At 53.3% G+C, this 25,840-nt stretch overlaps 3 protein-coding genes and 2 pseudogenes across 5 annotated transcripts; all 5 read right to left on the reverse strand.

Annotated features, from left to right (window-relative positions):
* Window positions 1–2,127: 2,127 nt before the first annotated feature.
* Window positions 2,128–4,981, reverse strand: LOC309975556 (uncharacterized protein; the record flags this gene model as incomplete). Its single annotated transcript, XM_082860744.1, is given in 4 exon segments — window positions 2,128–2,410; window positions 2,870–3,126; window positions 3,130–3,927; window positions 4,844–4,981. Coding segments are annotated over 4 exon segments (1,476 nt in total).
* Window positions 4,982–5,707: 726 nt separating this feature from the next.
* LOC309975112 (uncharacterized protein SPEM2-like) lies at window positions 5,708–7,430 on the reverse strand (the record flags this gene model as incomplete). The annotated part of the gene is given in 5 exon segments (XM_082860037.1): window positions 5,708–6,039; window positions 6,042–6,323; window positions 6,326–6,949; window positions 7,083–7,140; window positions 7,293–7,430. Coding segments are annotated over 5 exon segments (1,434 nt in total).
* A 2,093-nt stretch (window positions 7,431–9,523) lies between these two features.
* LOC309975909 (spermatid maturation protein 1-like) lies at window positions 9,524–10,747 on the reverse strand (annotated as a pseudogene). The gene is made up of 3 exons: window positions 10,604–10,747; window positions 10,447–10,504; window positions 9,524–10,246 (listed from the first exon to the last, which is right to left on the reverse strand). The product of its transcript is annotated as a spermatid maturation protein 1-like (transcript).
* A 2,588-nt stretch (window positions 10,748–13,335) lies between these two features.
* LOC309975557 (neuroligin-2-like) lies at window positions 13,336–15,429 on the reverse strand (annotated as a pseudogene). The gene is made up of 2 exons: window positions 14,946–15,429; window positions 13,336–14,146 (listed from the first exon to the last, which is right to left on the reverse strand). The product of its transcript is annotated as a neuroligin-2-like (transcript).
* A 7,591-nt stretch (window positions 15,430–23,020) lies between these two features.
* Window positions 23,021–25,215, reverse strand: LOC309975472 (peroxisome assembly protein 12; the record flags this gene model as incomplete). Its single annotated transcript, XM_082860619.1, has 3 exons — window positions 23,021–23,420; window positions 24,241–24,794; window positions 25,090–25,215. 3 exons carry the CDS (start codon window positions 25,213–25,215, stop codon window positions 23,021–23,023), a joined length of 1,080 nt encoding a protein of 359 aa, XP_082716745.1.
* Window positions 25,216–25,840: the final 625 nt, after the last annotated feature.

The following is a 25,840-nucleotide window of genomic DNA, read 5'->3' on the forward strand; positions in this document are numbered from 1 at the left end:
TTAGCTGCAAAGGCTGGGAAGAGAATGGATAGGAAGATTCAACAGGTAACTTCTTCCTGCTGCCTGTAAGGCCACGCCCTTAAATTATAACCACGCCCCTTTCTGGAGAGTCGGGGTGGTTCCGGACCAGCCTGGCCTCCAGTCAGAGTTCAGTCACTCTTTTCGCTCTGCAGAGATCTCGCGGCTGTCCTGGGAGTTGTAGTTTGTCTTCAAAGCTACCAGGGCGTTGGGGCCACGCCCCCACATCCTTTCCTGTTCCGTTGAAGTAGTGCCTGATGGAAGTTGTAGTTTCTACGGAGGTAAGCTATTCTGTGTCTTTATGATAAACTATTCTGTGTCTTTACAAGGCCAGGTGAACCGCACAAACACTCCTTGGGGTCAGAACAGAGGCCTAATAGGATGGATCTGAATAGCAAACAATAATGAGGGACATACACTAGGGCATGTGGAGAAATAGGGGACTCTACATCTCACTTGGGAGTAGAGGAGCCCTGGTCATTTAAATCTAGAAGGGTTCTTGCATGCAATTATAACTTCAGTTTAGAGATGAGACTGCAAGCCTCGAAAGGTTGCACATGACTTGTCCAAGGTCAGAGCTGAGCCAGAGAGGTGTTGGAAATGGGCTCTCCGGCTGGGACGTATCTCCTTGGAATCGGCGGTGGTAACGTTAGACAAGAACACACCGATAGTGTGCATGTAGTGACCCAGGGATGGACATCTGACTCAGGGAAGGGACATATTAGTGTTGCCCACCTCAGACACACAAGTGGTGGCAGGGAAAACGCTTTGGAATCTCGCAGCTTATGTGTGTATACAGAAAAGTTATCAGGACTGAAAATCAAGTCCAGAGGAAACTCCAGCTGGGCTAGGGCAGGGCAATGAAAAATTATCAGGGGAAGGAAATGGCTTTCAGCGACCAGTGTTATCATGGACACAGCTAGGGTCCAGGATGAAACTAGGAGCGAGAATAATAGGACAGAAAGACAGGACACCAGAGACACGCTCACAGATTAGACCGATGCACACTGGACCAGGAATTCTTACATGCCTTTTACCCAGGGGTCTGTCTCCACACTGAACTGGGACTAAGTCCATGGGCAAGAAAATTAAGTGGAGACACCTCGAAATATTTAGAGGCCTATGAAGGAGGGTACCCTCAGAATCCAGGGCTCAATTTGGGGAGCCTAAAACACAAGGTTTCCTAGTCACTGACAAAGAGAGGTCTTCTCCCTCAGTAACCAAGAGCCCCAAACACAGCCCAGAACGGGGGAGGCAAGTTTCCGTACATCTGGTCATGAGCCAAGAGACCAGATGAGGAAAACTGAAGCCTGGGCTCTTCTCACAGTCTGGGGAAATCAGGCATTGGCTGTCCATCCCCACATCTTACCTCCTCCCCAGAGGGTGGCTTCTGAGCCACCCTAAAAAGAGCTAAGTTCTCTGGGCTCTGGGAGAGCTTTAAGATGCTGGGGATGGGTGACAGGGAAAGGGAAATTGCTCTAAGCTCTAAAGCACTGCTCTGCAATAGCATTTTCCATGATGATGCAAATGTTCTAAATCTGTGCTGTCCAATGCAGTAGCCACTAGCTCCATGTGCCTACTGAGCACTTAGAAGGTCGTGGCACTGAGGAGCAGAGGTTTTTTTTTTTTTGGCCAAGCCATGACGCTTGCGGGGTCTGAGTTCCCCGACCAGGGATTGAACCCCAGCCACAGCAGGGAAAGCGCCAAGTCCCAACAACTGGACTGCCAGGGAACAGAATTTTTAACTTTTTAACTTAATTTTTAACAGAATTAATTTTCCTTAATTTTAACTAATTTACATTCTAATAGGCATTTGGCTAGTGGCTACTGTAATTGACAATGCAGCTCTAGGGCCTTGGCGATAACGGATTCAGCTAGAAAGCAATGGAGGGAAAGCAGGGATACCCTCCTCATCAGGCCCTGTGGGATGGGGCTGGGGTGGATGTCCTCAAGCAACCACAGAACACTTCTCTTGTCTCTTTATTCCTCATGCATATCTGTCCCCTCTTTTTCTAAGTTGCTCTGAGCACACTGATATCCCCACTCCTTGATGGGCTCCGGTGAGTTGTTGGAGGTCTCTCGGTGAAGGCGCCTGGGAGACAGAGCTTCTCACTTGTCCCTGCCTGCTCTGAACTGTCTCTGGCGGGCGTCAAAGACCACATGCCCGAGCCGGGTGCCTGACGGGTGGTAGGGCTTCCAGCTGGTTTTGGGAGGCGTAGACATCTGGCGATGATTCTGGCAGGCTGGAGGAACTGTATCCTTGGGGTGGTACACCCAGCCTTGGCTGCCTGCTTGCTGGGAGGGTGATTGCAGCACAATCAGCACAGGTACCTCTGAGAAGGTTAGCAGGTCATTGTAGGCCACCTGAGCCTTGGGAGAGCGGCAGTTCTGACTGGGTGGGATAGAAGTCCGTGGTATGTGCTGCCCTGCATCCTTGTGGAGGCCAGGATTTGGCAGAAGGCATGAGTTGTTATGGAGGCCTGATCTCTGGGATAAGCCAGAGTATTGAGTAAGGGCTGGACCCTTATGGGGGCCAGGAAGCTTGTGGAGGCCTGGATCTTGAGCAAGGCCTGTGTTCTTGGGGAGGCCTGGGTCTTGGATAAGGCCTGGACTCTTGTGGGTGCCTGGGTTTGTGGTAAGGCCTGGGTTTCTGGTAACTCTGCAGACTTTGGAAAGGCCTGGGGTCCTTGGGAGGACAGAGCCTTGGTTGAGGTCTAGACTCTCATGAAGTTCAGGGGGTTGGGCCTGGCTTGGGGTTTGAGAAGTAGTGGATAACTGGGGAGGGATGGGGCCCTGGGAAGAGAGGACAGACTGAGAAGACTTGGAGGTTGGGGGCAAGGTGGGGAGTTGCATTAAGGTGGAGGGCTTCTGGTGGTTGCTGTGTTGATGACGGACCCAGGATCTGGGAGAAACAAGAGGTAGATAAAGAGTGCATGGTGGAGGCATGGCGCATGGTGACCTCTGGGCATTGTTTTGAGAATGGAAGTAAGGTTGGGAAGGTACAGCATCCTTGGAGTACAGGAATTTGGGGTAGACTGGAGTCTGGGGGTTCGTGTTTCTCTTCTCAGACCTGCAAGGAAGGAAGCTGCAGTAAGGGAAGGTCTTGGACTATACAAATTTGTCTTTGGCATCATTTGAGATCTTCCATTCCATATTCCCCAACTCCGGGTAACCCAGTATGGATCCTGTGGAGGGCTTAGCACTGTCCCCACTACATTGCTTGAGTGTTTGCTCTGCTGTACCAGAGCTCAGCAGACCATGCCTCTCTTGGGGCCTGGAGAGGGTACCCAAGTCCTTTCTGGAATATCCAGAGTTCTGAGGGGGACACACATGGAATAAGTTCTGCTTTACCCTGCGGGCATCATAGACTACATGGCCGGAGGAGAGGCCTTGGCTGAAGGCAGACAAGGTAGAGGAAATAGAACCTAGGATGGGGGTAGGGGTGGTGGAAGGGACTGGAGTAGTCGTCAGGGCCATGACCAGCGCTGGGACAGAGGTTGTGGCAGAGATTGGGACAGGGGCTGGTGTAGGGGCGAGGGCAGGAGTAGTAGCAGGGGCAGCAGTTGGGGGAGGGACCAGAGTGTTGGCATGGGTATAGGTCAGATGAGCATGGGTCAGGGTGCAGACAGAAGTGTGGCCCAGGGATTGGGCTGAGGCAGGTGAGGGGGCCTGGCCTTGGGCCTGGGCTGGAGTATGGGCTGAAGTATGCTCAGGGCCATGGACCTGGGCAGGGCTGTGCTCAGGGGTGAGGGCTGGGGAGGGGGTCTGGGCCTGGGGGGTGGTGTGCTCAGGGGGGTGGAATGTGGAGCAAGTCTGGGCCTGAGGTGGGGCGTGCTCAGAGGGGTGGGTGGAGGAGAAGGTCTGGGCTTTGGCAGGAGTGTTCCCAGTAGGGTGCACTAGGGAGAAGGCCTGGGCCCGGGGGAAGTGTGCTCATGGGCGTGGCCTCGGGAGCAGGTCTCCGACGGGGGGGGAGGGGGTTGTGTGTGCTCAGTGGGGTGGGCTGAGGAGAAGGTCTGGGCCTTGGCAGGAGCGTGCGCAGGGGGCTGAACTGGGGGGCAGGTCTGGGCCCGGGCTGGGGCCTGGGCTGGGTCAGAGTCTGGGGTCTTAGTCTTGCTCTCTTGGGGCAGGCGGAGTGGAAACACGTCCACCTTGTTCATCCTTCGGTACTTGGAAGATGTCTCTTACCTGGAGTAAAAGTTGGCTTGGGACTTTAAGGCTGTGACAGCAGGGGCCTCCCCAGCTCTCACTACCCGCTCCTTCCACAGTCTCCGTGGAACCTGCGTGGAAGCCCCAGCCCGTCCACACTGAGGCGGCATCCGGCAGTACTTAGAAGCCTTCTCATCTTTTTTGTCTCGTATCCAGGAGTCAGGGTGGTTTGGCTGCCCGAGCAGGAAGCTTGGGCGATGGCGGAGGCGGGAAGAAACTCTTGAGCGCGGGTTCTTGGGATCCACGCAGCAGCGCCTGCGCATGCGATGGCTGTCTACACAGCTGGCTTGCTTGTCTGCGGGGAAAGGCGAGATGGGTCAGGGCCTGGGTTCATGAGGGGCTGAGAATCAAGGCAGGGATAGAAGAAAGGGGACAGGCCCACATCCCCTGAGCCCACGCTGGCGCCCACTCACCTTTGGGGAAAATTCGATTGAAGAGTGCCCGCAAGAATCTCTTCAGATGCCTCCAGAGCTGAGGGAAGAAGGGGAGGGGGGAGGCCGGGAGCAGGGTTAGCCCTGAAATCCAACCCTTGTCCGGCCACACCCCAGCAGCCCCCCCACCTCAGCCCCTTCAAGACCCCAGGGCTTCCCCAACCCCGCTGCCCAGATCCTGCCCTGACCATAGTCACCACGTTGATCCCCACGATGAGGACGATCAGGCTGAGCAGCAGCAGAGGAATTAAGTCTTCTTGGTCCTGGCATTTCCTGGGTTCGGGGCTAGGGGCCGGCTCGGCTGTGTAGCAGGTTCCCTCACCCATGGCCGGGGGTCCCAGGACTGCCTGGGCCCCCTGCCCTCCACTTTTAACTGGGAGTCAGACTGGGTCATAATGGGGCAGGTGGTGAGGTCACAGTGAGGGAGGGGGATTCCCTGGTTACCAGGGTGAGGTAAGCTGAGCCTGGACAGTCAAACAGGGCCTGTAGGCCGGCACACCTCCCCTCGAGCGGTCAATCATTCGCTCACCGCCCGCTGACTCACTTGTTCAAATGACACATTCCATCTCTTGGCCCCTCCTGAGACTAGGAAGACCTTGGCCTCAGAGCCCTGCGGAAGGCCTGGCTGGAGTCCAGAGCCTCAGCCTTCTTCATGCCCTTCACTGGGCCTGGAGCTGGACCTGCCCAGATGTGGAACCTCCCAGTTTGGAAGCAGCTTCTTGTATGAGGCTCTTTGAGGACAGAGACAGCTGAGACACAGAGGAGGTGCCCAGAGACCAGGGGTTTGGAGTCTGCAGCTGCAGATGTACTTAGTGCATGGTATAGGACCAGGAGGGGCCTGCTGGCAGGACTGTGGCCACTAAACCAAGGGGACCCTCAGGCCAAGAAGGAGACACTGGCTTCTTATTGCAGGAAGCCAAGGGCAGGGACCCAGACTGGCAGAAGGAGTGGTGCTTCCAAGCCACAGACCACCAGTGTTTCCTGGACTCTGGCGCTCTTTGTTCCTCTCTCCATGCCCTGCCGCTCCCGCCCCCGCCCCCATTTGCTGCTGGTCAGTTCATTTTCCCAGTCTGGCTCCCGTGCAGAGAGGGCCTCGAGGCCGAGGTGGAAGGTAGCAGCGAGTTGGCCCGCGCTTGGCTCTCCTGCACTTGCCGCTTCAGCACCAGGCTGTCATACACCTGGTAGTTGGCATTGCCCCCCGGGTTCCGGCTGAGTGGCATGAAGGTGGGTGGGGGTGGAGGGTGCTCGGTAGACTGGACTTCGGGAAGGTACTGGGAGGGGCGGAGGAGCAGCGCTGAGCTGGGAGCCGGGGCCCGCTGGTACGAGGCCTCGGCCAGCACCGTGAGGGAGGCGGAGGCGGCCAGAGGGCGCCGCACGGGCAGCATTCGGCCGCCCGGCGCCACACCTCGTGGGGATCCCAGGAGTAGTTCAAGTGTCCCGTGGACGGGTGCGGGCTGCGGTTGGGTTGGCTGTGAGCACAGCAGGGGAGGCTCCGTCCGTGGGCCGGTGGGGAGTTGCGCTGCCAGGCTTCGGGCCGGCAGCCCCGAGGCACCAGAGCGGATGGAGGCTCAGAGCCCTCCAGACCATGCCGCCGCTGATCCCAGGAGTCATACGGGATCTGGCCCCTTGAGGGGTAAGTGCTGTGCCCCCCAGGGACCCACGAGGGGCTGGGGGCAGCCGTCGGGGAGGTGGTGGAGACGAGGTCCACTGGTCAGCCTCCACGTTGCCCCAGATGCGGGATGGTGAGCAGGGGGCCCCGAAGGACTGCAGGCTTAGCTCGGACTTGGCCTCCACACGCTTGGCCATGCGGCGCAGCTCAGGCGACAGGTAGAGACAGGGTGGTGGCAGGCTGGCCAGGATCCCACCCTGGCGGCCCCAGAGGCCCACGTTGGAGGGCAGGCCCATCTGCTGGTAGAGCCCTCCCCAGCACCCCCACGGGTACTTGGGTTGTGGGAAGGAAAGATCATCCTCCTGCTCCAGGTAGGAGTCCAGGTCCTCCCGATCAAAGGAGGGCATCGGCCGCAGCTGTGACATCCCGTGGCTATGATGCGGCCTACGGAAGCCTGAGCGGCTGTAGGGGAATTGTCTGCGGTTCTTCGGCCTCCGCTGGTGGCTGCAGGGGCGGCGGCTGCAGCTGCGGCTACGGTTGCGGAGATGATGGTAGGAGGACAGGGAGTAGCAAGCGGGCCGGGCCATCTTCACTTCCACAGGGTCCAGGGTGCAGTGGATGTGGACGTCTTGGGCCTTGGCTGGAGGATGTTTGGGGGAACTTTCACAAGCCTGTGAGATTTCATCTGGTGGAGGCGAGAGTCCGTGAGGGCAGGGCAACTGTCAGAAGAGTTCAGGGTTGGGAATCTGGGGGCCTGGGTTTCTAGGGCCCTGGGAGTAGCAGGGGTGTGGTGCCCCCTACCTGTCTTCCATACTTACTTTTCTGATTAATCCAATAGATGGTCTTGTCTAAGGCATTCTGGAGCCCATGCCATACCTGGGGTGGGGTGGGTGAAAATGAAGGCCAGGCTCTCCACCCTCACCCCCCGTCCCAGCCAAGACCGTTCCTGCAGACGGAGGTGCAGGCTGCAGCTGGTTCCCACCCTCAGCCCTCTTCACCCTTACTGGTGGTCCCCAACCATCGCTGACCATAGTTGCCATGCTGATCCCAATGCTGACAAGAACGAAAAGGCCCAGCAGCAGGAGTAGGAAGTCCTCCGCATTCTGGGTACTTTCTTGGTATTGATGGCAGCACCCCAGGTTGTCATACCAGAGCCGGTTTTCCATGGTGGGGGGGTCCTAGGGCCACCTGGGCCGCGGGCCGCCCCCCACCACCACCGGCCCTGACCCACAGTGCACTCATGTCAGGACCTGCGGACACCCACCAACAGGTGAGGGAGCATGGTCATAATGGGGCACGTTGCAGGGAGTCACAATGCCGAGGTGGCCAATCTTTCATCCACTCAGCTGGCCCTTTATGTGGCCATCTCTGCCCTCGGCTCCCACTACATGGAGCCTAGTCCCCAGAGTTCAGTCGGTCCTTCTGTCTCCATGGGACCTTGCTTAACTTGATGTGCAAGCATGGTTGCTACAGATGAGAGACAGTCTTCATAGGGACTGAATCATGCATAAAGGATTTCCTCCATTTCATTGTTCAAGACATTATGGCAGCTTATGTAGCCTGTTGTGATTCCCCACCCACGCCTGCTTGGGGCCAGCAGCGAGGGTGACTAGATGGATGAGTGACAGTAAGAGTCCCCTCTGGGGTTGCCCCACTGCACCATCCCCTCCTTGTCCTGCTGATTTCCCTGTCATAACCCCTCTAGTACCCACCGTACCCACCCCTTCCTGCCAGGGATTGCAGCCTTAGGTGTTGGTGGTCACTGGCCCCTTTAGTTCAGAGCAAGGGTTTGCTGCCTTTGCCAGAGACCACCCCAAACCATGGTTTCTCTCCTTCCTAACCAACTTCCCTCCCACTGAGCCAACCCTCCGAGTTGAAAAACAGTTAGCTGCTGTCTTAAGAAAACCACATGAAATTCACAAAGCACAAAATAGATGTAGTTGTTGATATGACAAACAGAATCTACTGTTATCAACCGGTTTCATTGCTGGGGTCTGTGAAAGTGGTACCTGGGGAACCTCAAGTCATTTTCTTTGCACAATGAACATCTCAACAGATATAGAGGAACAGGGAGTTCCCGGGATGTCCGGTGATTAGGACTACACGCTTTCATTGTTGAGGGCCCCAGTTCAATCCCTGGTCAGGGAACTAAGATCCTGCAAACCACACTGCATGGCCAAAAAGAAAAAAAAGAGAGAAAGAAATAGAAAGAGCCAGTGGGCATTTTCCATCAAGACTCCAAACACACAGCAGGTGCTCAATATAGACCCACTTAATGGAATCAGCTTAAAATGATCGATAACGTTAGTCAAATGAAAATGAACAGAGAAGCAGGGTGATTCATAAAAGGCCCATCTGCTCACATTCCAGGAACCCATCTGGTATGGAAGGTGAGGTCTAGTCCCTTCGACCTGGCTCCTTGTTCCCAAGTTGTGTGCGTGTGTGTCTAGAAGTAGGTAGGGCCTGGGTTTCCCTGCTGTCCAGTGGATGCAATATCCTGATGAGTTTACATGGGAAACTGAGGAAGGCGGGAGGAGACTCTGATGGGCCAGTAGCAATGGGAATCTACCTGTGGGAGCAGGGGGACGGAGCGTCTGAGGCCATGAAGTTGATCCTTGGTGTCCGCGTGACCATGAATAAGTCACTTGGCATCTCTGAGCCTCAGTCTCCTCATTTGTGACATGGAAGTGCTAATCAGAGGAGTGAGGGCACACAGGGCTGTGTGGAGGCAGCCCTTGAGAGTGTCCTCAATATTTTATCCTCCGCTCCAAGCCTTCTCGAGTATACAGGAGCTTTGGGTTCTGACTGGGGAACTGTGAGGGCCTGGGTACCCTCACTCTCAGCCATCCCTCCCCAAAGAAACCAGGGCTTCAGAGGGACCACACCTCACCTGTAGTTACAGCCTAAACCTGGGCTCTGGTAGGAGCTGGACCTCTGAGAGACTGAGGCCATGGGGATGAGGGTCTCCACTCAAGGGCAGTACTGCCTGGGGATCTGGAGTGGGATTTGGGGGGCTTCCCTGGGCACTAAAGAACAGAGTAGAGGCAGGTGGGAGCCTTGGAACCAAGAAGGGCCTGGGAAAGGGCTGAGGACAGGGCCTGGTGAGGCCAAGAGGTTGATGAGGGTCCTCAGGGCTCTCTAGGCCCTGTTGCCAGGGAGATCATTTCCTTAGCAACCAGGCTTCTGGGTGCTGTGTGGGCCCTGGCACCCCCCACACCACCACAAACCACCTCCTCTCTTCTTTTTATTCTTCTCCCAGTCACCTCTCTGCCAGGGAACGGTATACCTAGGCCTTTCCCGTCCCCTCAGCCGTGCTGGATCCAAAGACCGGGGGCTAACAGTGGGACAGGGCCTCCACCTCCCTGGTCAGCTCCCGCAGCCGCCGCCTCACGTCTCTGGCATTATAGGCTACGCGCCCTGAGGAGTGGTGCCGGGGGATGTCTGCGACGTGGGCCGGGCCCAGGATGGGTGGCTGGGCTGGCGAGCACTGCTCCTGTTCTGCCTGGGGCACCCCCAACCCGTTCTTGTGGCTCAGGGCCTGAGGGCTGTGGGGCGGGGGTTCACAGGGTACGCGTAGGCCTGTAGGCCCAGCTCTGACTGCCTCTCTTTTGAGCGGCCTTCCCTCTACAGTTTGCTGGAAGCGGATGGTCTGGGTAGGTGGCTCCACGGCATCCTGGGCCCAGGGAGTCCAGAACCCCTGGGTGGACTGAAAGCCTTCCCAGTCCTTGGGGCAATTCCAGTTGTGGGGGCAGATTGTTGTGTGCTGACGTGGGGGCTTCTCGTCATCGCTGTCAGTTGTCAGGGGCCCAGGCTACGGGGCGGTGGGCGCGGCGTGCTGAAGAGTCTCAACGGCGACGGCGGCGAGTGGGTGGGGGGGACACGGTCATTTTCACAGGGTCCATGGTGCACCGAAGGCAGACTGCAGGGGCGCTCTGCTTCGGGGGCTGGGTCTGCTTTCCAGGTGAGCATAACTTAGAAGCTTCTGTGGATCGGGGACAGGTGAGAGGCTGGTGGGGAGCCTGGCTCCTCCAGGGATGGAGAGGCAGGTTGCAGGAAGAGAAGCTTGCATAGTTATGGTGTCTGAGCAGGGAGAGCGGGAGGGGAAGGGGCCCACTTAAGGTCAGGGCTAGAACACCTGGTTTCTGTCTTTCCTATTCCCCAACCTCCCCATCCTCCACTTACCTTTCTCACAAATAACATGAAACACTTGGTGTAAGAAGCCACGGAGTCTGCGCCAGAGCTAGGTGGGGGAGGACACAGTGACTCCAGGCAGGCCCCCGCCACCCGGCCTGCCCCCCAGCCATCCTGCCAGCACCCTCCCACCCGGCCCCACCCTGACCAGTGTCACCATATTGATGCCAATGTTAACGCAGATGATGAGGTCCAGCAGCAACAGGATGGAGTTGCCCAGGTCCTGGCAGTTGTTGGTGCTGGGGCTGTGACACAAGGCCGACCCGGGCCGGGGCCACTCAGCCGTGGCCATGGGGGTCCCTAGGGCCCCAACCTACTGTGCCCACAGTACCACTGGCCGCCTTCCTGTCCCAGAGGCTCCTGGGGATAAGTGGGTCACAATGATGTGGGGCTCTCCCTCAAAATGTGCCAAGAGGGAGAGTCCTGGGCCTGTGTTTGACCCTCCAGCCTGGGCCAGGGCTTAGCAGAGGCCAAACCCTTCACCTTGCCTGTCTCTCCTTTAGCCAGCCACCTGCACCAGCCCATAGGCCCTCTGGCCTGTTTGGTGTCTGTTCCCGTCAGCCCCTGCCTGGTCCTCTACGCCAGGCTCTGACCTCTGCACAGACACTGGTCCTGATCTTAACTCCCCGAACAACCCCATTACCAATGACAACCTCACCCCAGCACCCACTCCCCCTTTCTCTCTGACCTCAGAGCTGTTCACTGGCAAGGGCTGTGGGCTCGGACCCCCTCCTCCTCCCTCACTGGCAGAGTCACTTCTCCAGGGTTTGTTTCTTTAGAGCCCCACCCCTACCTCCCAACACAACAGCAGGAAAATCCAACAGTTAAACTTTTATATTTACAATATTCTCTTCATCTTTTGCCAGGTTTAAAAATGTGTACAGAGCCGCGAAGGGTTGGGGTGGGGACAGGGGATTGTCAAGGAATTGTTCTGGGGACAGGGGCTGGGCATTGGAGTCCATGGCTGAATCATGGGGTCCCCCAGCCCCCCTCCCATGCCCCAGTTTGGGGGGCATCTGTCTACAGGGTTCAGGGCCCAGGTCCCTAGCATTTAGAAGGCAGGGCTGTTTGGAAAGGAGCTAGACCAGGCCGGGGAAGGGGTGGGAAAAGAACTAAGTTTCCATGGGTGGAGGTGGGGGCAGAAGGGACAGTCAGGAGGCAAAGTTCTGGGGAGCCAAGACCAGGGATTTGGGGGTCAGTGGAAGACAGCACTCCATCCCCTATTCAAATTTGGCACCAAGGAACCCACAAAATGCCAGCAGACGGGGATCGGCTCCTTCTCGGCTGGTGTCCCTTGAAACGCTTCCCGACATTGCTCCCTTCCCCAGAGGCCCAGACCGTTCCTCTGTGGGCAGTCGCCTTACACACATCCTCTCAGATCAAATTCTTCCTGCTGGTGTCTGCCCAAGCGCTGTCCCCCACTGCCCCCTCCATCTGTTCCTCAGTGCAGCTGACCCCGCTCTCTCCCCCAACCTGTCCGGGGAAGCCTTTCTCCCCTGCTCTCCTCCCCTCCCCCCTCCACTGCTCCTTTCCCTCAGCCCTGGGGGCCCAGGGGAGAGGGGGCAGGTCAAAGGAGGGGGTGGGCAGCTGAGGGGAGAAGCTGGCTTGGGACCAGGAAGGGATGTCTTCAGAGGGGGACGGCGAAGGGGGGAGGGAAAACAGGGGCAGAGAGGGAGGGATGAGACATGGCGAGAAGAAGGATGCAGGCGGGACCCCTTTAGCTGCCACCTCCCCCTCTCCTGTATCCTACCTGCCCTGGCCCAGGGCTGAGGAATCCTTGGCACGTTTTGGGGGGTCTTTGCCCCTCAAACCCACCTCACCAGTTTGGCACGGATGAGCGATGGTCTGAGGACTGAGGGAAGAAGGTCTGCCCTCAGACCGCGGTGAGGGCTTTGGTCAAACATGCATGGCCTCTGTGGGTGGCAGGTGCCACGCAGCCCCCCACCCCCCAAACTCTAGGGGAAAGAAGGGCAGAGCTTAGGGTCTGTTCATCTCCTCAGGGTTTGTCCCTCCCCCTCAGCTTCTGTCAGTTTGAAGTCCTTTCACACCTGCTGTGTGAGAAGTTAAGTGCTGGGCCTGAGGCCCTAAGATGCAGGGAAGTGCTGGAGAGAAAGGGGCCGTCTGCATGGGAAAACGTACCTCCACATGCAAGAACATGTTTCCACTCAGAAATGCATCCTGGACCCAGGGGAAGACAAGTTCCCAGGCAGCACAGGGATGCAAGATCTCCTCCCTTCCCCGTGGCAAGGAATGTGTGTCTGTCATCTGTAGAAGGCGAGGCCTTCCCCGGGGGAGACCGTGCTTCATCTCACTTGTGCCACGGGGGATACACATGCTTCGCTGGGGCGGGAGGGCTGGGGGCAGGGCAGGGGGGCTGTGATTTCCTCGCTACTTCCCAGGCACCACCCTGCGTCGTCCGGTGGCCAAGGGTCGCTGTTTGTGAACACACCACTTCCAGGGTCTCCAGGGGGTGGGAGGAGGGAGGAGGTGGGGGCACAAATCCCCACAGAAATTCTTTGAGGGAGCCAACAGGTGTCCAGGGCGGCAAAAAAAAAAAAAAAAACCCCTCACCCTGCACATGGTTTCTCACCCCCTCATGAGAAAGCACACCTCCACGTGGGAAAATACTTCCGCGTCTCCACACACCGAAGACGGGTGTCCAGACGATGGAGGGGAGCTGTTCAAAGGCCCAGGTCCGGAGAAGAGAACGGGCCACTCCGCGCGGGAGAAGCGCACGCATCCCGGCGAGGAAACCCATGTCCAGCTAAAGCACCTCGACGTGCGACAGCTCCACACGACAAAAGCCTGTCGCCAAGTCCTCCTCCCTGCCTTCTGAGCTGGCCGGGAGGGCCGGGGAGGGGGGCTTCCCCGAGCCGCCCCCTATACCCGAGTGGTGGAGTGGGGATGGGGGAGCGTGTTGTTGTGGCTGGTAGCGGTGGGGGGAGACGGGGGGAAGGGCCCAAAGGGATGGAGGGAGGGGGCGGCGGGGGAGGGGGTGGCCCCAGGCCGCTAATCGTCCGGCGCCCGGCGCAGGGCCAGGGTGTAGTCGGGCGGGCAGGCGGGGCGCAGGGCCTCCGCAGGTTCCGCCCCGACGCCCCCGCCCCGCTTCATCTGCAGCGACACCAGCTCCTCCTCGGGTGGCAGCTCACGGCCGGCAGCAGGGAGCAGGGGACCCCCGCCGGGCACGCTGGAGCCCGAGCCGCCGTGGGGGCTGAGCCGCCTGCACCGCAGCTCCTGCCCCGGGTCCCGCTTGTTGTAGAGGGCGGCGAAGGCAAGGATGTTGAGGAAGAGGAGGGAGGCGCCCACGGCCACGGTGACGCTGAGCTCCGTGGAGTAGTCTCGGGAGTCCCCGGGGAAGCGGTCGTAGGCCCGGGGGCCCGGCTCGGGCTTGGGCGGGGGGCGGCGAGTGCCGGGGGCACCAGGGGGCGGGCGCGGCGGCCAGCGCGTGGCGTAGGGAGGGAGGCGCGTGGTGGTGGTGAAGAGCTCCGTGTGCAGGTTGTGCAGGTGCGGCACGAGCTCCAGCCAGAAGGCCACCTTGTTGGCGCGGTAGTTGGCGCGCACGCGCGGCTTCAAGCCGATGTGCAGGTACTGCTTCTCCTTGCTGTTGAACTTGCTCCACACCACCTCCTCGAAGCGGTTGCGCTTGGTGTGGATGAACTTGGTGTCCTGTGGCACCGGCTGGTTGGGGTCGCTGTGGACACAGGGGGGCAGGGAAAGGAGGAGTAAGGTGAGGCTCCCATGAAAGGCAGGGGTGGAGGCGTGCTACGGGAGGAATGGGGAGAGAGATGGACAGAGATGCAGGGAGCTGGGGAGACGGGAAGAGAGACAGAGACGGATACGAAGAGACAGAGAAACTGCCAGAGACGGACGGACAGACAGACAAATAGGGATGGAGCCAGACTGCCAGAGACAGTCTGAGATGAGGACAGAGGGGCAGAGAGGGCAGAGACAGACCACCAGTGACAGAGGCAGAGTCTGAGACTGAATGAGATAGAGACATATGGAAACAGAGACACAAAAGGACATGAGAGACAGCCAGGGGGAAACCAGCGAGTACAGAGAAACCAGATCAAAGCAAGCAGAGATATCAACAGATTTCAAGAGAGAGAGGCAGAGACAGCAATAGACAGACAGACACAAACCCTCACACACACTCAGATACACAGATGGGAGCACTCAGACAGCGGGCCGAGCTCTGGGAGGAGAAGGAGAGAGCTGGGTGGGCAAGGGAGGGAAGGAGAGACAGACTCAGAGCCAAAGGCACCAAGTGAGCCCGCCCCCCAGAAAAGACAGGGACCTCTCTGTCCAACTCTTCTGCGTCTCCAACACACACGGAGGAGCTGTCCGGCAGGTGTCTGAGTCGAGAAGGCAAGAGTGCCTTGATGGAGGAATGATGGCCGTGTGAAGGAGAGGGAGAGAAGGGGCTGAGGATGGAGGCAGTGTGTGCCCTGACCTGGAGGGATGCCCGACCCAGCCCCTCTGGCCCTCACCCGGTCTTGGCGAAGTTGGTCCAGTAGGTCATGACCACGGCGCTGAGCATGACATCATTCTTGGAGAAGTTGCAGGGGAAGAGGTCGGTGGCACCCACCATGGGCACACCAAAGATGTAGGGTAGCTCATCCCCGTGCGCTGCATCTGCCCACTCGGGCCGGCTCTCAGCCTGCAGTGGTGGTAGAAGGTGTAAAAGTAGACAGGGGACTGGTAGTCAGCGTGCAACTTGGCGGTGGCCACAGACTGTGCCACCCACTGGTGGCTGGTAAAGAGTGCCAGCAGGGTCTTGCGCCACATCTCGCCATTGTCCCTGTCGGCCCAGTCCGTGTACATAAACTTGATGGTCTCCCGCAGCACATCCTTGCCCTCCGGGTAGCCATACAGGTTGTCCACAAAGTTGGAGACGGTGAAGTCGAAGGCGCTGGCGGACACGCCGTCCTCGCTCTCCCTGAGCTCAGAGCTCAGGGGACATGTCACTCCCATCCCTGGGGGGAAAGACCGGATTCCCCTCCCTCCCTCCCCAGCTAGCCCTGGCAGAAGATCCCACCCCACCTCCTGCCGGTGTGCCCTACAGCACTTCTCCCCATGCCTGGCAGACCTTCCAAGAAGCCTAGCAGAGGCAGGGCTGGGGGCTGGCCCTCCTCAGGGCATCTGCTGGACCCAGGGGAACCCCCCCCCCCCACAGCAAACCTCCTTCCTACTCCTAGGAAGAGCGAGCTCCCAAGGCTGCCACTGGAGCTAGAGATCCTGGGAGGGTCCTGGCGTTTCCTTCGACTCAGGCCGTGGGCCTCAGCTCCACATGGTAGCCTGGTCTGTGGGTGAGGAGGTGCCAGGCCCTAGGGTCCCTGGAGGCTTGGTCTCCTCCTCGCCCTAATTCCTTTCTAGGTTGCCTCTCCAGTTACCATGGCAACCCCCAGCTTAATTACTGTGGCCGGAGGCGGCAGGGTGGGAAATAGCCTGCCTAATGAAGCCAGGGTGCAGCTCTAGTCTCGGACCCCCCAAACTGGCCTAAGTCCTGAGTTCTGGACCCTTCTCTTGCCATGTCCCCAAAGGATCCCATGATCACTCCCATATGTAGAAGGCCCCTTGAGGGGTAACTAATTCCGGAAGAGGGTGGGAGTCTGACAGGGTTTGCCGGGGTCCCTGCCGCTGCAGCTCCTCCATGATGCAGCCGCAGTGCCTGTGCTGGCATCAACCCTGGCCTCCAGGCCCCCCTCTTTCTTGACACCTGCAATCTCTGACCAGCCTGGGCACTCGGGCAAATAAGATCCAGGCCTGGGCCTCCACAGCTGGTCCCCAGTGCCTCTGCCCGCCTCCCTCATGCTGCTAGGAACTTCCCTCCTGGCGGAAGGTCAACCAACAGGTCACTGAGACACTCCCCTCCATCCCCCCACAGACAGCTTCCTGCCTCCTGTCTCTTAGGACCTTCTATGACAACTCCTTCCACCTGACTTTGGCCAGGAGCTCCTAGGTGGGCAGTGCCCTCTCTGTGTCCTCCCCCAATCCTATTCTTCCCTTTGTTCCTGAACCTCCAGTGGCCTTCCAACAGTTCAGGCTGGTCTCCTTCCCTCTGAGGTCCTGTCCTAAACGTCCTCACTCCTCCCCGCTCCTCCCCACCCAGCACCTCCACTCCCATCGAGGGGGGAAGGGGAGTCAGAAAGGGGAGGAGCAGGAAGGGGGGCTGGGGCGACAAGAATTCAAAACCAACAACAAAAAAGAGGATCAAGAAAGAAGAAAGAAAAAAACAACAACCAAAAAACAAGAAGCTCTCGGGTCAGATTCAACAAGAAAAGAAAAAAAACCCAAAAAAACAAGAAACCAAAAAGATCCTTTTTTGGAAAAAAAGAAAAAAGTTATTTGCACTTTTTCAAAATTTTGTGGTGAAACTTCAAGATATTGGGCCCTGTTTTCAACCATGTCCAAATTCTTTAATTTGCTTCAAATGCGCGTTTTCTGCATCGGACAGGCTTTGTTTTAGAAACTGTAGCAGGTTTCTGCTGTTTCGATTGTGTCATCCATTTGCCAACTTAAACTTGTTTTTTTCAAATGTTATTTTGCTCCAGATTAAAATTGTTTTTTCAAATGTTATATTTCCCAAGTTTCAAAACAGTCCGAATGTCTCGGGCTTCCCTGGTGGCGCAGTGGTTGAGAGTCCGCCTGCCGATGCAGGGGACACAGGTTCGTGCCCCGGCCCGGGAAGATCCCACATGCTGCGGAGCGGCTGGGCCCGTGAGCCATAGCCGCTGGGCCTGCGCGTCCGGAGCCTGTGCTCCACAACGGGAGAGGCCACAACAGTGAGAGGCCCGCGTACCGCAAAAAAAAAAAAAAAAAAAAAAATAGCTTCTTTATTTTCAGCTATAATTTGTCTCCCTATAACTTCCACCTGCTGGGACTCACAAACAAATCTAATTGCTTTTGAACTAGCAGAACTATACTCTCATGACTCCCAAGGCTCATTGATGTTACTTGGTTGCTGATGACAACCATGATAGATACAAAGTTTTCTGAGGGTCTAGCTCCATATGAACATCTGCTCCACATTTCCCCAAACTTCTCACTCATTCTCCTTTACAAGTGGCTCCTGAGCTATGATTTTACTAAGCTCTTCATGCTCTCAGACATAAACTGAGAGGAATGAGATTTTTTAAAAATTTATTTTTTTTTTTTACCTGATGCTCTTGCTTTTCCTCTTGTTGCTTCAGTTCCACATCTGGCTTTGGTCTGAATGTTTGCCTTCTGTCACAGCCCCTGTTGCCCTTTGATATCAGCCTGGGAGGAGCAGGAACTCTGCCAGACTCCCCTAGTCTTCATAACATTGACCCCTGAGGAAGGCTGATAAGGACTCAAGAAAAGCCTATGACAGGGCAGATTGGCAGGCCAGGGTCTGACCTCTGGGAGAGAATGAAGTCTTAGTGGGGAAATTCAGGGGTTTTCAAGTGAGGGGCCAAAGCTAAAACGTCCCTCCTCTAAAGGGCTGAGTGTTATTTCTATACATCATACAAGCATCTCCCGTCACGGTTAATTTCATTTCAAAGCTCTACATTTATTTTAGATTAAGCTGTCCTGTACATATCGATTATGAGCAATATTAACCTATTCTATCACCTTCCAAATCGTTTGTCCTATTCTATTCACTTTTATTCTCTTTTTCCTACTTTTCCTCTTTGTTGGACACAAGACCCAGCCTAGAAAAATACTCTTTGGTGAAGATTTGGCTACCCCTGGGTGAGAGGATTACAGATGATTTTTCATTGAATTTCTTTTCCTTTCCTTTTTTTTCTTTAACTTTTCTGTATTTTCTAAATGACCTACAATGAACATCAATTGTTTGCATAATTAAAAGAAAACAATTAAGTGAAAAAAATAAACAGGTAAGAGACAGTTTTCTCTTTTGGGGATGCTGGTTAAACTGGAACAAGTGAATATTGGCCAGCAATTATTGATGATGATGATGAACCTATAAATGTTAACTTACAAGGAAAAAGGGTCTTTTCAGATGTGATTAAGAAAGGATGTTGAGAGGAGGAAATTATTCTGGATTATCCATGTGGGCCCTAAATCCAATCACAAGTGTTCTCATAAGAATTCCGTAGAGGGACTTCCCTGGCGGTCCAGTGGTTAAGACTTCACCTTCCAATGCAGGGGGTGTGGGTTCGATCCCTGGTCAGGGAGCTAAGACCCCACATGCCTCGCGGCCAAAAAACCAAAAACATAAAACAGAAGCAATATTGTAACAAATTCAATAAAGACTTGAAAAAGTGGTCCACATCAAAAAAAATCTTAAAAAAAAAAAAGAATGAGGTAGAGAGAGATTTGATACCTACAAAAGAGGAGGGGGCAATGTGACCACAGAGGCAGAGATCAGAGTGATGTGGCCACAAGTGAGGGAATGCCGGCAGGCACAGGAAGCTGGAAGAGGCACAAAATGGATTCTGCCCTGGAGCGTCTGAGGGGAGCACGGCCCATGCTGACACCTTGATTTCTGCCCTCGTATGTCAAACTTCTGGCTGTGAGAGAATAAAATGTTATTGTTTTAAACAACCAAGGTTGTGGCAATTTGTTACTGCAGCCACAGGAAACTAACATACTTCTCTCCCCGTAAGTCAAACCATCAAACAACTCTTTGTTTCTACTCCAATTTGCTTATGCTGAAATGGCATTCTGAAATAGGTTTCTGAACACCCCCTCGGGTTTTTTTTTTTTTTAACTGAGGTTACTGTTCCTATGGAGTTCTGCTTTGTTGGCATGACACTTTGTACCTGTCTGGCTCAAAAGTTATTTCCAGGATAGGAGGCAGAATACATACTATGAAGAATAATCAGCACAGCAACATAGTAAACTGCAGAGGTCTGCTCTCAGCTTCAACTTTAACCCTTTTTCACTCACGTCATTTCCAAATTCAGTCTCACTTTTATTTCATTTTAAAATGTATTATTATTATTTCTTGGCCGTGCCACGCGGCATTTGGGATCCTAGTTCCCCAACCAGGGATCGAACCCACGCCCCCTGCAGTGGAAGCACAGAGTCTCAACTACTGGACCGCCAGGGAAGTCCCCAGTCTCATTTTTAGTTCTACTACCTACCTTAATTCTCAGCTTCACTCTCACACTGAAATCCTTCTGATATCACTTACTTTTAGAAAGATAAAAAGGACCGTCATGTACTGGACATATGCATTTGGGCACAAGGGACCAAGCTGGGAGTGTGGCACATGATACGGAACCTGAGATTACATGGCCAGTTAAGTGGAAGAGCTGGCATGCAAAGCCAGGTCTGTTTAATACAAATGCCCCTACTCCTTCCACTGCCTTTCAAGTTTGGGATTCTGGATTGCTTTGGAGTCTTCAAAATCTGAAATCTACCTAAGTACCTCCTTTTTCCTTCCCAATCAACAGGAAGGACATTTTTGGGGCAGAAGAACTAGGAACTGTATTGTTTTCTCCTTCTTATTCTTTAATGCACTATTAGGGACCAAATCAGGAGAAGGAAGGATAATGTGAAAGATGAGCAAAGAGGGTTTCTCTTCCTTCTTCAGAGTTCCTTAGTTAAGTCCTCTGGCTATGAATAGTACGTTATCAGGCCAGAGAGGAGCTCACATTCTGGCTCTGATACCTCAAAGCAAATGTTCATGATACAAAGCAACTTGAAATCAGTAGCTTGTACAGTGGGTTTTTTCTAGGTCTTGGGAAAATGATCTGGCCACACTGCTGACAGTTGGCGAAGAACTAGAGCTCCCAATTTATTTGTGTTTATTCACCGAGCACTTCAATTTATCAGCCGAGATAGGTATAGCACAGCTTTCCTGGTCAGTAGACACAAACTGCCAAATACCAGCGTCCATCTCACTCTCAATTCATTTGTCAAGATGATTCGGCTAGAATAGCAGACTAGATAGCATGGTGACCAAGAGTAACAGTGCTGGTTCTACCACGCCACCACCTGACTCTGGGTAAGTCTCCTTTCATTCGTTCTCTCATTCAGTCAGCTGTTTTATAAAGCACCAAGGGCCTTGAAATCCTAGCTCTAGCACTTTTTAGCTTAGAAACCTTTGTTAAGATAATCCAAACCTCACATTCCTTCTTTGTAAAGTGGAGATAATAATAGTGCCTTCTCCATACGGTTCTTGTGAGAATGAAGTGCGATGATGTATATAAAAAGGTTAGCATGGTGCCTGGCATATAACGTCAGCTTTTCATTCGATAATCAGTTACTAAGCATTTACTGTGTTCTGAACATGGTACTATGTCCTGGGGCCACCCATCATTTGCACCATTTAGTGACTGCCTTCTTTGGGCCAGATCTGCAACTGTGATGATCTCAAATTGTCCTCGTAACAACTTATAAGACATGCATTATTTTCATTATCTTATAAATGAAGAAACTGAGTTCAGGGAAGTAAAGTTGAAGATTACACACCTAGTAAGTAGCAGAGCTGGGATTTGGACTCCTATCTATCTGATTCCAAAACCCATTTACTATCATTCTGCCATGCAGCCTTTACTGTTAGCAAGAAGAATAAGACACATGTCCTGTTCACAATCTAGAGGGGGAAAACATGTATTAAAGAACTCATTGAAATACAACATATGTGATAACACCAGGTGTTATCGCATTGTTCTCATTCAGTTCTCGTAACAGCTCTGTGAGGTAGGTACTGTCATTATTCCCTTTTCACAGATGGGGAAACTGAGGAACAGAGAGTTTATGGTGCTTGCAAATACTATAGTCCATATACATGACCACTACACTCTAGTGCCATTCTGGAGAGCTAGAAACATATGAACAGTGTGCTTGGGGTGTTCTAAGGAGTGACAGTGACTATGCTTGTGAGAACAAGATAAGATTTCATAAATGAGATGGTATGTGAGCTGAAACCTGCAAGTAATGCACCAAGTTGAGGGCTTCCGTGGGGCGCAGTGGTTAAGAATACGCCTGCCAATGCAGGGGATATGGGTTCGAGCCCTGGTCCGGGAAGATCCCACACGCCGCGGAGCAACTAAGCCCGTGTGCCACGACTACTGAGCCTGCGCTCTAGAGCCCGTGAGCCACAACTATTGAGTCCACGTGCTGCAACTACTGAAGCCTGCGCGCCTAGAGCCCGTGCTCCACAACAAGAGAAGCCACCGCAATGAGAAGTCCGCGCACCGCAACGAAGAGTAGCCCCCACTCGTCGCAACTAGAAAGGCCGCGCACGGCAACGCAGCCAAAAATAAAATAAATAAAAAACATAAAAAAGGACTAACATCATTTCCATAAAGACAAGCAAAAAAACTTACCTTAAAAAAAAAAAAAAAAAAGAGGGCTTCCCTGGTGGCGCAGTGGTTGAGAGTCCGCCTGCCGATGCAGGGGACACGGGTTCGTGCCCCGGTCCGGGAAGATCCCACATGCCGCGGAGTGGCTGGGCCCGTGAGCCATGGCCGCTGAGCATGCGCGTCCGGAACCTGTGCTCCGCAACGGGAGAGGCCACAACGGTGAGAGGCCCGCGTACCGCAAAAAAAAAAAAAAAGGCAAAGGTGGCGTGAATGAAAAATTTACTCTAAATATCTCGACTAATCTTTCAGTTTCCACATAATCATGACATGGAAGAGCTCTTTGCCAAAAAACATTTATTCTTAAAATTTACTTAAGCGTTTCATAGAAACTTTAGTAATAGCCAGAATAATTCATGTCAGCTTAGCAAACTCTTAACAGCAGGCAGAAAGAGCTTATGAAAAGATCCTGTCTTTACACAGTCATAGTTAGGGCAGTATTTTACTTCATCTCTTCATTAATAGCTTTGCTTTCACACTGAAGTCTTCAGACTATTCTGTATACACATTCAACCCCTATTTTCCTGTAACCAGTTTCCCAAGGAAGATATGTGTGGTTCACAAAGGGATCTTTAGAAGCTGATAAACTATAGCAAATGTTACTTAACAAATGAGTCTCAGCATATGGAAGGAGAAAGTGTTTCTAAGTATCTTTATAAAAAGCATGTCCGTGAGGGGTGGGGTGGGGATGAACTGGGAGACTGGGATTGACATGTATACACTGATGTGTATAAAAGTGATAATTAATAAGAACCTGCTGTATTAAAAAATAAATAAAATTAAATTAAAAAAGCAGGTCCATATTTCATACTGTTTGCAAACCGATAAAACCTATTCCTCATAGGCAGATAAATGCTTTCCTTTCTCAAAAGGCCTGCTTCCCCTTCACTACCCACTCTACGAGGTCTAACTTGGGTTTTTCCTGAGAGCTTCTATACCTCTTGTCCTTTAAGGAAGGGGACAGGAAAAGCTTCTGTGCCGAGTACCCTCTTTGATCCCCTTCTCTGTGCTGACCCTCACATCCCCTGCCAGTCCTGATTCTCTCACTCTGACCAGCTCGGTCAACTCTAAGTAGAGGTGTCTAGGGAGCAAGCTAAAAGGTTAAGATCAACGAGTACATCCTTTTAAAGAAATCCATGTGGCTGTTTAAAGTTCATACCATTATTAATTGAGGATGATCAAACAATGCTATTTACCGTGCGGAAAAGCAGCCCTCTGGCCTTATAGCGCAGTCATTTCGTTGTGAGACAAGGTGCTAATCCCCTTCAGTTCTCAGGGGAGTACAGTTTAATCAGATGCTGTACTTGTGTTGGATAACCTGTGATGGGACAAGCTCGGTGACTCCTCACGTAATTAAACACACAGCGATAACAAAACACATAGCCAGAGGTGGCGAGAACGGTGTCATTCACCCGGTTTTTACGACACAGTGGGCACACAGTCTTCATTTGGGGCAACAGGGGAGAATCAGAATTGTAGTCTAGATGTACCGGTGGTGGTGGAGTAGGCAGGGCAGTCAATGACTTGATGGTTTCTTGGTTTCCGGATGAATACCACCACTCAAGGAACTGCAGGAAGAATACACCCACCGAAAGGCCACTAGAGAGGCATGAGGCGGCACCTCCCACGGCTTGCTTCAGAGCTGACTTTATCTTCTCGCCAACGCTGTTTGGAGAACAGAACAAGGAGGCAAAAGGAGAAACTGTTTACTTAGGTACAATCACAGAACAACTAATACGCATGTAATTCTTACACTTTTCATTAGAATCGTTGATTCAGCTTGGGGATTGAATAGTTGCTGGACTGGCGTTTTCTCTTGTAAGTGTCTATTCGAAACAATTCCTGTTTCTGACCTACCGTATTTTAGGAGTTCTAGGAGCCAAGCTTTGTTTTTAATGACTAGGGCTTTGTTGCTTTGTGTTTTGAGAAAGAAATTAATGAGCCATTGATTATATAGACCTTTTATGGGGGTGGAAGATAGTATATCCAGAAAAAGAAATAACTCACTTAAAAAACAACTCGGCAGTACTGAGGAATATATTTGAACTTGTCAGAGAACACAGACACTAGGAGCGGGGTAGCACCATGGTTAAGAGCAGTCTTTAGAATTGTACTGATCTGGCTTGAATCTCAGCTCTGCCGCCTATTAGCTGTGTGGCCTTGGCAAGGTACTCAAATGTTAGAACTTAGTTTCCTCAACTGTTAAGTGGTGCTAATGCATTTATTTCATTGAGCTGTGATGAGGATTGAGATAATATACGTAAACACCTAGCAAAGAGCCTGGTACATAGCAAGTGTGTGCAAAAATGTAGCCATTATGATGAGGAAGGTTACCAGGATGGCAATCCTTGTTTTATGGACACAAGAATTTTTCGATGATTTTATGAAATACCCCGAAGTGGACTGAGGGGGGTAAATTTCATAAAATTGGGATAAGATTTTAGGATTTATTAATCAAATATGTTGGGGAAATGTTAAGCCTTACCTCCCAACTGGTTGCTGCATCATGCTGGCTTCGGCTGGTTTGTGCTCCAGAGCTTGTATATCCTGAACTGTAAGTCGACCTAGCCGAACCCCAGCCAGACTCAGCAGTGGTGAGTGATGCTGAGCCTTTCCTAGGATGTATCGAAGCTGCTGTACAAGAAACCAGCCTTCCCAAGCCATGTTAACAAATGGGTAGGCTGCCAAAAAGGCTCTGTAAAATCGTTTCCAGCGGGAAGTAGGGGGATGGATGGAATATTCATCCTCTTCTCTCAGGCTAGAAATCAGCTTCTCCAGCTTCACTTTCAGATAGGGAAGAAGAACCAGGAAAATAACTGACTTCCAAAGCTGCTTCTTTGGGAGACCAGCACTGGCCAGTCTCTGAAGCTTGTGTGTGTCTCCCATTACGATCCTCTTTAAGCCATAAAAGTTTTCAGAAAACGAGGCGCTGGTTTTAGACAAATAATGTTGCTGGAGCAGAAGATCTAGCACGGTGAAGATTTCATCAAACCACTTCCACAAGAAGCCGTAGCAGGCAGGATTTGATTCTGCAAGAACCTAAAGCAAAATAAATAAATGAAATTCATTCCATTACACAGCTACTATGCCTTGTATTTATATTTCCTTTTTTTCCCTCTGAATTTCCACACCTTTCTTTCTGGGTCTACCTTAACCTCCCTGAAGTGCTGGGTATTCAGTACACATAACAAGAGACTCCATAACCATTAAATCATGTGACGTGCATTATATGCTAATTGGTTATTTCAAAACTTAGGCCAACAAATAAATTCAGATTATTGGCTTGGTTTTTACCCGGACGTTCCTAAAACTTTTCAGAGAATTAAATCCTTACCTTGACCACATGCTGAAGAGCAGGTCTCACTGCTGTCATTAAACTGTCCTGTGCTACCACCTCAAAGATGGATGGCTGGTCATCCACCGCGGAAGCAGTTGTGATGTGAGCCCCGTGCTCAGCCATAGTTTCGTGTGTGCACTGGGTTTTACTTTGCCCACAACTCTCTAGTAAGCATGAACTTTCTGGGGGTGCCAGGTGGGTGCTATTTTACAGGAACTGGGCAAAAAAGACCTCTTCCGGAGGCAGAGGGGAGGGGTCTCAAGTGAAGGTGAAGAATGAAGTCAACGCGGACACCCACGTTAGGGAAGTAGTGTGTGGGAGAGGTGAGTTGATTAATGCTGCACCTCACAGGGAAAAGCGTGACTATGGGGGGACAGGTACGGCGAAGGAGCGCTGGCCTCTCGAGCGGCAGTCCTGGAGGCGGCCAATCACGGACTCCCAATCCGGAGGGCTCAAAAGCCAGGCGGCTCTGAGGGATCGAAGGTGCCAGTGCAGGCCGGCCCCAACGGCCTGGCTCAGCTGTGGGCTGTGCAATCCCCCCGCCTGCGCCAGTCCTTGCGAGCTAACCCCAGGCGAGGGGCGAGGAACCCGCGACGCCGCGTTTGAAAGGTCTCGGCTTTATGTCAGAAGCCGCAACCGGAAATAGAAGCCGCTTGGAAACCTGTGGCCGTGGAGAGGCGCTCTAGCCTCGAACGCGGCCCCGCGACCGGAACTAGAGAACTCTATGATCTCACATCGACTTCCGCTT

Source organism: Leucopleurus acutus, assembly GCF_964270905.1.
Source record: "Leucopleurus acutus genome assembly, chromosome: 19".
NCBI classification, from domain to species: domain Eukaryota; kingdom Metazoa; phylum Chordata; class Mammalia; order Artiodactyla; family Delphinidae; genus Leucopleurus; species Leucopleurus acutus.